Here is a 12,532-nt window from a genome sequence, read left to right as displayed (position 1 = left end):
GTATAACCAATCAAGGAAGTGTTCATGTTAGATAAGAGAACAACAAAAACAAATACAGTAACAAGAGTATTTATAAATTTTGAGTCATTGATCTTTATACTTAACGTTAAAGATCTGCTCTATCTGACCCTGGCTTCGGTGCAGTTTCCTCAATTACTGCACGCAAATGTAAGAAACGCAGATAATAAAGTGACACTGGCGTGATTTATAGATTTAATTTTAAATCCGAACCCCTCATGTTTTCGTCACGTATTTAGTCATTTTATAGAAACTTCAATGTTCTCTCGATGTACGTTTATCTTTCCTATTCATGGTAAATAATCCCCTTCTACGGTGATTTTCAATATGATATTAACGTTTAAGGCATGTGCGCTGATAACATTTGAAACGTTGCGTGGGTATGGATCCGTTGAGACCTTTAATCACAATTACCGTAAGAAATGCAGAACGTTATACATGCAGTTTGTCAGTTGTTTGGAGACCTTAATCTGTGAACTGGAGGTAAAATCAGCATACTATAAAATAAAGTAAGAGAACACACTAAAAGGCTATTTATATGTTTTTAAGTGCTTACCAAGCCTACTCAGAAGGAGATTTTAAACTGGTGTTTACGTTTCATTGAATAATACGTATTCTCACGTGTGTCAATGATTAAAAACAAAACGTTATGAACAATACAACATGTTTATTACGCAATTTACATTAAAATGTGAATAGGCATGTAAAGAGTCTATTGATCTAATGCCTTCCTAGCCTACCTAGATCAAATTTTAAACGGGTGTTGACGTGCAATTCAATCTCATGCTTTCTAACGTTTAAAAGCTAAACGTTACCTTATAAGCGCTCAAGAATAACATGTGAAAATTACATGATTTACATTTAACTCAATTTGATATCTACTGATTGCACGATATTCCATCTAACCTAGTTAAAATCCATCATTCTGGGTTCTTTAGTATACAGGAATCATGACGTAGACGCCTTAACATGCATATTAAAAGGTGTAAAGCATATAACCTTTACCTATGAGGTTGGGTAATATTCTTTCATGGATTTGACGGATCGCATTGAAATTTCAGGATTTGTGACGTAACACGTGGTGTTTCATTGATGGTGACGTTTCCGATTTCAGTTAAGCTAAGCGTGCCGTTGCATTGGTATTTGAGATATTGTGACGTACCGGTATTAATTGACATGGACATGGCGTTGATGGTGCGGACATTTAGAGCAGGACTGCGGAGGTCTACACTGGTTCTCATAGTGTTCGTTGCTGGTGTCTTCCTCGCACTTCACGCGATACGGACAGGTCAGCGTTGTGTTTAGACAGAATTTGAGTTTCTCTCTATTAATATTCGTAATATGCAAGTTGAGTTACATTCGCGTTTTTTTAATTGCCTTTGTTTTGTTCAAAATGTGCACTTTGAGTCCGCCATTGTTGTTTGTTCATTCGACATGTATACACAAATGTTAATTGATTTCATGAAGTAAATACTTGCTTAAAATACTCCGTTCTAGCATTATACATATATACACAGATTTTAAATATCATTACACATATGTATTTAAAGATCACGGTTTACTGACTCTGAGCTTAATTGTTGTTAATTTCAATATAGATTGATAAACATAAACAATTCAGAAATTGGATGTATTTATATATCATAATCAGTACATTGTATGTGTTGCTTTGGTTGTTTAAATAGGCGATGATACGGTACCCCAGACAATTTTCGCTTCGTTCATCCCGGTGCATAGTTCTACAAAAACGACTGCAATAATGAAGTCCTTGAATTATTCATCGACTACCGCATTGACAAAGGTATCTATAAGGAACTTATACTCAACAGAGTTACGAATATAAATAACATTTGACGTGAGACCTAAATCAATAGAATATGATAATATATTCAGTAATGTGCCGCCTACTAAGTGCATATATTTTTAAGGGTAAAACCTTAATTGCAATGGGTATGTCTTAGCCCGCCCAATTGATGAAGTTATAATAAGAGTGAATCCTCTAAAAATTGCTTTATTAGAAGCTTCATTATTATTTAAAAAAATGTTAACAGACCATCCTCTAGAAACAGGTCAAATCCTCCACAGTTTTTTTATACGCACATATTGCAGGCTCAGTCGGCAGAGAACAGATTCCGGACTAGATTACAGAGAATTCAACACACGTGCGAGAAGAAAACAAACTTACGAGGTATTGTTTTAAAACCAGATTGTGAAGAACCGAGGAAAAATTTTCTGAATGTAGAAAATAAGCACGTTGTCTTCTGCGCCATAGAAAAGACCGGGAGTACCTTCTGGAGACGGATATTTCAAATGGCGGCTAATGGGGCAGACGGGCATCCGTCATTAATCAAAACGGCCGATGCGTATAATCAGATTGGTTATCGATCTATGGAAAACATGAACTGGAAAGAAATCACTTCTGTGTTTCAAACTTCCAACAGTATCATGTTTGTAAGGAACCCATATTGGCGCTTGTTTTCGGGCTGGTTAGATAAACTATATTCGCCAAACTGGATTTACTGGATGATCCATGCAGATGAAGTTGCAAGGAAGAAAGGACAACTGTACATGGGGGAATGCGCCAACGATGTGTCTTTTGTCGACTTTGTGGATCACCTTACGGACAGCATCCTAGACGGTCAATGTGTGAACGGCCACTTCAGTCCGAGCCACGAGCACTGCTTCCCGTGCGCGCTGAACGTTACGTATGTCGGCAAATACGAGACGCTGAAAGAGGACACGATCTCCCTCACGCAGAATCTGGGCATACAACTGAATCTGAAAGACTTCGAAAGAGACGCGGCAAAAGATGCTATCGTCGACGCGGTTGACTGGGTGTTTGCCGAAAAGGATAAAATTGTTGGTTGCAAAGTTACATTTCACTGCGCTTTGTTTCGTGTGTGGAGCAGATTGCAAAGCCGAGGAATCATATCTCGTGACATCATGTTTCCTTATAAATCACGTGGTGAAGCCGCTGACGTCACGTACGATGAGTTTTATCAAAGTCTGACGCTGGCGCATCTGAATAGCGAAGCATCTGCACTAAAGTTAGGTCGTAAAAAGTCGTTCGCTCAGGCGATACGGTCTTTACCAGACCGGGTCATATCAAAAATCAAACATGCGTTTATTGATGATTTTGAAATGTTTGATTACAGTTTGAATCCCCTGGAGCAGGATTTAGAGACGTTAAAGACCATTCCTGGAGAATATTTACAGACATGTCCTTTAGTTTAAGGTTAATTGCTTGAATTGTATCGTAGGTAGGTAAGTCACCATAATAAAAAAAAGAGTGAGAAATGATTAAAGGAAGCTAAGGTTCATATTATATTGTTTATCATATCTAGACGCAAAAATGTTGCAAGTACGATAATGCAATTAATATTTGACATCCATTTAATGTTCATAACCCATATTTTCATGTATAAACAAACACCACTGATGATAAATTAGGATTGAGAGCAAGCTATTGACAGTCTATACACAATTCTTGCTAAAATGTTAACCGCAAGCGAGAATTACGTTGTTTAAAAAATATAAGGTAGCTAAGAGCAACAATTTTGTGAATTTAACTACCGGTATGCGACTTCACTCTCTAGTAAACAGCACGGAACAGTGTGTATCTGTATACTTTAGAAGCGCTGAATTGTTTGTAAATACTAGCCTAAGTACTGGAATGTTGCTCGGTAATTCGACATAAAGAAGTATTGTTTAACTTGACCGACATTTATTTTCTGTGTAGCTGTATAAGCCAGCTTTTCACCTTACCTGACCTTTGTAAGTGTCCAATAAAATTCAAATAAATTTTCCCGCGGCTAGACAGGAATGAATACATTTTATTTAGTCCGTTGGCTGATTTAAGCATACTACCAAAACATTGGACACATGAACTGTCTTTGTAACACTGATTTACTGCGTGTTCAGCATGAAACAATTTTATTTCTAATAAAAGACTTGATAGATAGAACAGTTTTACACTAAACACTCGACATCAATACAGTTTGTGCGTGCACATTTTATTTTCAGAGGATTGCCAGCGCTAGAGCGTTTATAATTAAAGGCTATGTTCTCATATTTAGTAATTACTTTCATATTCCTGTCTGTGTACTAGTATATTTAAGTTCATAAAAGTGTCGTTTTTCCCTATCCTGATATTCGTTTTGGCAAAACCATTTAAAATTGTTTTCGAAATTGAACATTTAACATGTAAAAGTATAAAGTTTTAAACAAGCCGTCGTTCCAGCAGTGGAAGCGTGGCCTCACTTTAATGCATCGCATTCCAACCCGCAAGGTATCAGGGTCAGTTCACGGCCATTAAAACAGTCATTATTTAATATAGACGCTATCGCGTGAAACGGAATTTTCTTTAGACCGGAAATATGTTAAATGAAGATATTCAGCGATAAAATTATGGTATGTCAATAATAGATTCTTAATGTGTTTTTAACAATACCATTATAAATATTATTTTTGATTAATTTAACAAGAATTATTCCACCATATTGACTTTAGTATTAAGCATGAGCGCGATGATTCTCGATACTGTTAATAATCGAATCAAATAGCAATTCCCGACAAACCACAAAAACAGGTTTGTTCGAAGAACGCGCGTATAAATATTTAAAATATGTACGTATACTTCGCGTGTGGCCGGTTGACTCATATGTTTTAATTTCACTTCCATTCTTCTTTTGGTTTTCTGTTTTGTATCTATAGGTTTATGACCAGCAATATGTAAAATAAGCCGCGAAAACTCCGCGTAACATCCCGTACTGCGTGTGATGCAACTAAGAACTGCACAGAAAAAGACATTCGCTATCTTTGATCTCATTTATTGAACTCTTTACCTTTCACCAACTTCAACCAGAATCAATCAACGCCGTATATCTTTTTTAAAGATACTTCTTGTTACTTATATGGAATAACATACATCGGTTAATGCCGAATACCGTAAGCAGGGCCGTAGGCAGGGTTTTGAAAATAGGGGTGCGAATTTTCCCTAGAAAATTTTGAAAATGAAACGTTAAGTCCTGCATTCCGGTGACTCTGAATTTAAAGACTAAAGTAATAGAGCATCTTAAGATAAAATTTCACTTTCATTGACCATACTTTGTGACTGATGGACATGAATATGATATAATAAACATGAATTCCCCACTAACGATTTACAATCACTACCTTGTTCGATCAGTCACGGAAATACACTATTTTATACGGTGTTTTACTCGACACTAGTATGCGCACTTTGTTAACATATGCAACAACAAATTTATAGAATGTAAATTAAAACATTATAAAATATCATTATTAATTGGAATCTTGGAATCTTGATAAAATTGGTGTATTTTACATTTCCGAAATTCAACCATTCTTAAATCAATCAAATAAGAAGGAAATATTTGACTTTTTTCTAAACATTTGTTTGTCTGCTACTATGGATAGTACCACAAGCCCAGCATTGCTCTAAACGTGCTTATAAGTGCATTGTACAACAAACACTGATAAACAAAACTTGTTCTCTAATCTGCATCAATACTAAACAGAAATCAAAATGGTATAACTGGTTACTTTTTTTTAAAACTATTTTTACCAATTAGTTATCTATTTCTAAACAAATTTCAGAAACATATAAGAAATAAGGCTTCATAAAGACCCTATAACCACAAACTGCTTGCTCTATGGCCTCAAAGTCCTTATCAAAAATATGGAAACATTTGCCCATTATGCTCAAGATCCGTCACAGTTAATGAACATGTAACGTTAACGTCCAACTGATCATTTGTTATAACGTTTGAAATTCATTTTAACAACTGTTTAAGAGTAGGACATATGTTCAAGGGTCAAGTTTGACATATTTAAAACATTGTGGAAAGTTGTTTATGTGGAGCTATCTTGGAAATGACTTCATCGAGAAATTAATTTTGTGGTGACCTGTCGGTAGCCTATTGAATTCAACAATAGTGTAACGCTTAAATACGAAGACTCACTGCATTCCGGGGGAAAGAGAAATAACCGCTTTTGCGTCGAATAAAGTTGGCTGCAACTTATAGCACTTTTTTTCTCGTCAAAAAATATTGAGAACGCACCCAACGCACCTCCCCCCGGCTACGGGTATGGTAAGTGATACTTTTTGATGAGTAAAGTAGTTGCATAAGCCAAGATGGCGACCATTAGTCAAGGGTCTGTCTTGCGGAAGATTCCGGAGATAGTCGATGTATCAAGATTGCAAACTACGCGCAGAGATTTTACTGGAACCAGCATAGCTGGATCAATCCCTGCCTTAATAACCAACCACACATGATGATGCCCTGCAACGTGGTACAATAATTTCACCGTGGTTATTTTTACTTTTTTGAATTAAGGTTACTTAATTTTTTATATGAACCTTAATTTATACCCTATTTTCAAAATATAAAAGAAAACGGATACTACTTTTCATAATATACTACTTAAACAAAAACATTAAACCCTACCAAATCTGGTAGGATATTCTTGTGATGGCAGAGGTTGTGAAAGCAAGGAACGGCAATCAATTTTGCCTGGCAATTGCCACGATTGGTGTAGTAGGTGTGAAAATATATTAGTGAGAGATTCGCAAAAAAAACGGCAGAAAGGGCCCCGGTAGACGTAACGTGACAGGTCATCTCGGTTGTCGTGCATTGTCAAACGATTATGTGTTTTCATTCATTAAGCATGCATGCCAATGTATCTTTACCTTTAATGTAAACAAAAAACAAGCAAAACACGGATCACCGGGTAAAAGTCGCGGGTTAAAACAGTTACAGTGTTACTCCTATGTGTTAAATTCAGTAATTTGCCAAATCAAGGCTTATTTATTTGGTGAATAAGTCATACCTTTGTTTGTAAGAGAAAGTATACCCGCCTACACAAACTGCTATTAAATGGAAACATTAAAGGGGCCATTTCACGTTTTGGTAAATTGACAAAATTTAAAAAAAAGATGTTTCAGTTTCGCAAATTTTCGTTTTTGTTATGATATTTGTGAGGAAATAGTAATACTGAACATTTTCCATGCTCTAAAATATCCATTATATGCATCTTTTGACGATTTGAAAACCTTAAAATTATAAAGCGTTGCAACGCGTAACGATTGAATAATTTGGAAAGTTTTATTGTTGTCGTTATATTTTGGAAAACTACGAGGATTGCTTACATGTAATCGGTTTCCCTTCGTAAATACTGTTTACAACCAAAACACCTTTATGCAAGACACATTTTTATTTAGATTCTCTGTTGTTCCATATAAGCACAAGTTAAACATAATCACTGTTTTATAAATAATTTAAATACTTAATTTAATGAAAGAATCTAAACTTATTTGACAAGTCCTAATAAAATGAATTTAGCTTTCTAATTATTGAAAACAATTGACTATTTAGAGGGGAGGCGATGGCTCCGTTTTCGACTTAGGTAAATGTTACCTTGGGTGTCTCTTGAACTCGGCGATCAATTTCAAAAATCCAAAGCCTTATATACCCTTTTGGAAGAGACGAGCATGGAAATCTCTAGCACAAAAAGGCGGCAACTGCCTAATATTAGAGGGACCATACAAAAGTAATCTATACATTGAATAGATATTTAAATTATCGAATAAAGACTAAAAGGGTTTATAGCTTATGGTAAAGTTTAACTCTAGTTGTGAAACAGCCCTCCTGTGTATTAAATAAAATGCACGAGTGATTCAACATGTACACAGGCTTAGACCACCTTGGTTAAATAACTTGAAACAATTGCAGAATAAGATCTATAATGTATAACAATAGTAGGCTGATAATAGAATGTTAATCTAAATAGTAAAGACTAGATTTAATACTAAATTATAAAAGACTGTAATGAAAAAATCATTCCTGCTACATATATAACTAAAATATATATAAGATCATAGCATAAGTACGGATGGTCGAGTGGTCTACGCAGGTTCGAGCCCAGTTGCGGGCTAGTTTTTTTTTCCTTTTTTAAATAGTATTCTTGTGTTTTTTTTTACTGGAGAATTTTAGTTACAATGTTTAAATTTATCAATATAAAGCATTTAACGACAAGCTTCAATACATGCCAAAATCTGTGAAAAGGCCCATTTAAAACAGGGAAAATGTTGTAAATATACCGATTGTGCCATGTTCGGGTTGATAATGTAAGGTGTCACTGAGAATCTGGAAAGCATACATTTGTTTATTAATTTCCGTGCCAATCGTTCTTCAATGCGTGAGATATTTGTTGGAGCAGTGGTTTTATGGTAGGACGCTGGCTTAGGGATCGAGAGATCCCTGATTAGAATCCCGCCCTGACCACTGGAATTGCCTTGAGCAAGAAATTTATCCCACATCTGCTCCTCTCCACCCAGGTGTATAAATGGGTACCTGTGCGGAAAAAAAGCCATTATGCCGTGGCTGCATACTGCGCCAAGATGTTAACGGACGACTTATGACCCAGTGATCAGAGAAAAAATGTTAAGCGCCTTTGAACGCACATCTCGAGTATGAAAAAGGCGCTATATAAATGTGGTATAAAAAAAGATACATTTATTTGCAAACAGCACTTACGTTATATGCTCTATATTTTAATGTGTACATTATAATAATAAATGAAAACTCATTAAATATATCACAGTCCACCATGAATTAATTATAAATACTAAATGGTGAGCGTCTGTTTTCAAAATGCCATATCTGAATTATGTTTTGTTACAAATGAAGTTGAATGTTAACAATGAATATAAGTATTCTAATTGAGATAAATATATTGATTTACTCTTTACATGCTAACACATTTTTATAAAAACTCTTATTTAAAAAAGACTTGCGGTGTATATACACAATAAGAGTTTAAATAACATTTAAAATCTAGTGATGCTTCACCTGCTGCTGATGATGACAACGATTATGTTGATAGCGACCATGATACACCCCAGAAAACCCGATACATTGCGGGTCGTGTAATACCATAGGGGACAGTGGTGTGCATTTTGGCATGAACTTACATAGGGTAAGTAAATTGGAAAAATTAAATTTTTCATAGTCCAATTTGAAACAACTGTGTATTAACATTGATAACAAAGGTATTGGCCTACATGTAGAAAAAATCCTTACACAATTCCTTAAAAAATGAGCAAAATGTGGCTCCCTGAAGTAGAAGATCGGGCAAAACGGGCCATGTTCTGGCATTTAGGGGAGAAAAAACTGCTTTAATTTGCAAGCCACTACAATGATTAAATGATTTATACAAACTTTCACATTTTTGCCATAACCACTCAGCAGGGTATCTCCATAAAACTGTTTATTGTGGAGAAATTTGCGTTTTTAATGACCATGTTGGGAAAACATTGATACCATCTGGGAAAAACCAAGAAACCATATGTGGGCAGTGACTTTATAATTCTCTTTCAGCCATTTTGTTGCAATTTCTTTGCTTTATAGTGGCCTACAGTAAGTGTATGTGGGCACATATGCATCCAATTGTACTTTTAATGCCTTATATATGATCAATAGTGCCTTTTCAACACTCTCGAGTTTTATTTCTTTTTACCAACACTATTTTGGAAAATATAATATAAAGAAAGACTTGACTGCTTTGTCGCATACAATAATTGGTTAGGTACATACATGTTAAAATGATGTTTTAATAATTGTATATGGGGGTTTTATGTAAAATATTTATGTGGCGTGTTCTGAGACTTTTGGTGCTAATTCGGCAAGTGCCATAATGAGAAAAACTCATTTGAAATGAAGTCGCTAAACTTGCGCTTAATTTTGTTTAGATTGCTTTAAGTTTTCTGTGATTTGACTGTTTAGCGTATATAAGTAACATTTCCTGTCTATCCCACTTGCAGATGTAATAATGCAAGTTGCCAACCAAAATGGTGCTAATAAAAGCTCATAGTACAGCTAGTTGCTATAACAAATTTACAATCACACGCATTCTTTGATTTTGTGCAATGACAATGATAGATTTTAGAGCAACAATAGCTCTCATGTTGATATAATATGTTTGAATGGTGAAGACATAAACTTACTTTATTACAGTATGCATTTTTAATATTTTATATTCCATTCAACCTGTGATCATATCGGTATGTGTTGCGCAATATTCATTGATGCATACACATATGGGGTTTTTAAAACCCAGGAAGCGCCAATGTAATGTTTTTTTTACCAGAGAACACAGTGACCTTTGAACTTATGGCCAAATAATGTAATGTGATAATGTAAAACTCATTTATCTCAGGTGTATCTACATAGGAAGTCTGAAGATTTCAGATGGAAGCATTTTTGTTCTGAAGACAATATTAAAGTTTTCTATAAGAGGTTGAAGTGACAATGACATTTGACCTTGTGATCTGGCACTGGATTTGACCTGTAAAACTAATTGAGGTGCATCAATATATGAATTTTGAAGGCTGTGTGTGGAAGCATTTCCATTATACAGTCTATGATAAAGTTTTCTATAAGAGATTTAAGTGACCTTGACCTATGACCTAGTGACCAAAAAGACGGTGGGGTGTATATATAAAGCTAATAAGGTTGCATCAACATATGAAGATTGAATGTTATATGTTCATTTGTTCAAAATTTATTTCATGAAAATAAATCGGGCGGACAAACGGATAAAAAATCGGGACGGACGTAAAATCTGGAACATGGACGGCCGGGACAAACTGATTCCTATACAGCCCCCAAAACAGACTTTGTGGCGGTATAATAATGTGTGTGTGTGTGGGGGGGGGCAACACTAGCATTGTGATAGCTTTTTTACATATCTAAAGTGGACATTGAATAACCACATTATATATAAGACAAAGGATTCACGTTTCTGAAATGATGTTGGATGAAAACCAAATAATATCATTGAATGTATTAAAAAGCATTAAAAGTACATTTGTATGCATATGTGCCCACATACACTTACTATAAGCCTCAACAAAGCAAATAAATTGTATTAAAATGGTCGAAAATAAGGTTTTTTGTCACGAAAAATGATTATAAAGTCACTGCCCACATATGGTTTCCTGGTCTTCCCCAGATGGTATCAATGATTTCCCAACATGGTCATTAAAAACGCAAATTTCTCCACAATAAGTAGTTTTCTGGAGAAACCCTGCTGAGAGGTTTTGGCAAACATGTGAACATTTATATAAATCCTTTAATGATGGTAGTGGCTTGCAAGTTAAAGCAGTTTTTTCTCCCCTAAATGACTAAACATGGCCCGTTTTGCCCAATCTTCTACTTCATCGAGCCACATTTTGCTCATTTTTTTTAAAGAAAATGTGTTTTGATTTTTTCTACATGTAGGCAAATACCTTTGTTATCAATGTTAATACACAGTTGTTTCAAATTGGACTTTGAAAAATTTATTTTTTCCAATTTATTTACCCTATGTAAGTTCATGCCAAAATGCACATCACTGTCCCCTATGATATTACAATTAAATATATAAATTAACTTATAATTAAGCTTACAAAATAAACAAAATAAAAGGAACATCCAAATGACCACCTTTGACTAAGTTTCAAAATTCCGAAAGATTAATTCAGTGATTGAATGAAAAATATAAAATAGCAGTTATTAATAACTTAAGACCTTATTGGTAACATGTCAGATTCATATTGTTAATCTTGTTTAATCAAGCACAAAATTATCTGAACATTCATTAGAATTGATAAAAAGTTCGTGACCAGAAAAATCCAATTGACAAACTTTGACTAATTTGCAAAATTTTGAGAGATTGGCCTACAAATTGCATGTACAGGTATAAAATAGTGGGTATTAATAGCTAAAGACATTATTGACAACATGTATGTTTAATTATATTATCATTATTTAATGCTTAATTAAGCATGGGATGTAAATCAAAATTGGGGGTAAAGTTCAATTGACCAGTATTGACCAGTAACGACCACTTCGGGAGTATTGACCGGGGCGGTCGATTGGTGCCAACCCTGTAAGGGTTACCGGTACGCACTTTGACATTCAACACAATTTAGCGACCAGCATTTTGCTATCTAACATCAACATTGCGTTGACACGAAAATAAAGTGCTAGAGTGTTGTTTATTTTCAAGTTGTGAAATAGCCATGCGTATTTACACATATTTATTAGATCACAATAGTAAGCCAACACTTTATTCGTCTCAACTTCAACCGTACTGCAGGAATGCATTATTGGTTCACATCTGCAGGAAAATAAAAAAACACAACAAACAAGTAAAGAGCAACGTTACACATGGTCAAGAAACAACAATAGGAAAATAACGAATAAAACACACTTTAATAATTTCAGATACCCGCCTTCTTGCTGACCCCAAAGTGTCAGTAAACTAATATTGGGTAAGGAAGAAGCTTTGAATGAATTTATCTAACTGCGAACAATTCATTCTTCAGAATCAATGTTATAACAGGAGGAAAGATTTAAATACGGCATTTTACTGTATTAAGACGTCCTGTTGATACTTGTGGAGTCATTTAATGTCATTAACAGAATAAGACAAATTACCGACACATTAA

General features: G+C 34.8%; 1 protein-coding gene across 3 annotated transcripts; it reads left to right on the top strand.

Moving 5' to 3' along the window:
- Positions 1-352: 352 nt before the first annotated feature.
- LOC127845584 (uncharacterized) lies at positions 353-3,336 on the top strand. Of its 3 annotated transcripts, none has more exons than XM_052376602.1 (4): positions 353-501; positions 1,080-1,306; positions 1,704-1,819; positions 2,128-3,336. In XM_052376602.1, the coding sequence occupies exons 2-4, from the start codon at positions 1,111-1,113 to the stop codon at positions 3,250-3,252; spliced, it is 1,437 nt and encodes a 478-aa protein (XP_052232562.1). In that variant the 5' UTR covers positions 353-501; positions 1,080-1,110; the 3' UTR covers positions 3,253-3,336. The 3 variants fall into 3 exon arrangements, with proteins under 3 accessions (XP_052232562.1, XP_052232561.1, XP_052232563.1); XM_052376601.1 differs by having other exon boundaries at positions 420-527; XM_052376603.1 differs by lacking the exon at positions 353-501 and adding an exon at positions 523-639.
- Positions 3,337-12,532: the final 9,196 nt, after the last annotated feature.

The sequence above is a fragment of the Dreissena polymorpha genome, chromosome 9, assembly GCF_020536995.1.
Source record: "Dreissena polymorpha isolate Duluth1 chromosome 9, UMN_Dpol_1.0, whole genome shotgun sequence".
Lineage (NCBI taxonomy): Eukaryota > Metazoa > Mollusca > Bivalvia > Myida > Dreissenidae > Dreissena > Dreissena polymorpha.
This window is presented reverse-complemented; position numbering and strand designations above follow the sequence as displayed.

Excerpts from the sequence above, each read along its gene's own strand:
- LOC127845584 (XM_052376601.1), top strand. The coding sequence starts at position 457 with ATGCAGTTTGTCAGTTGTTTGGAGACCTTAATCTGTGAACTGGAGGTA. Across the intron at positions 528-1,079 it reads TCAGCATACTATAAAATAAA|GATTTGTGACGTAACACGTG; the intron begins GTAAGAGAACAC and ends TTGAAATTTCAG. Across the intron at positions 1,820-2,127 it reads CGACTACCGCATTGACAAAG|GCTCAGTCGGCAGAGAACAG; the intron begins GTATCTATAAGG and ends CACATATTGCAG.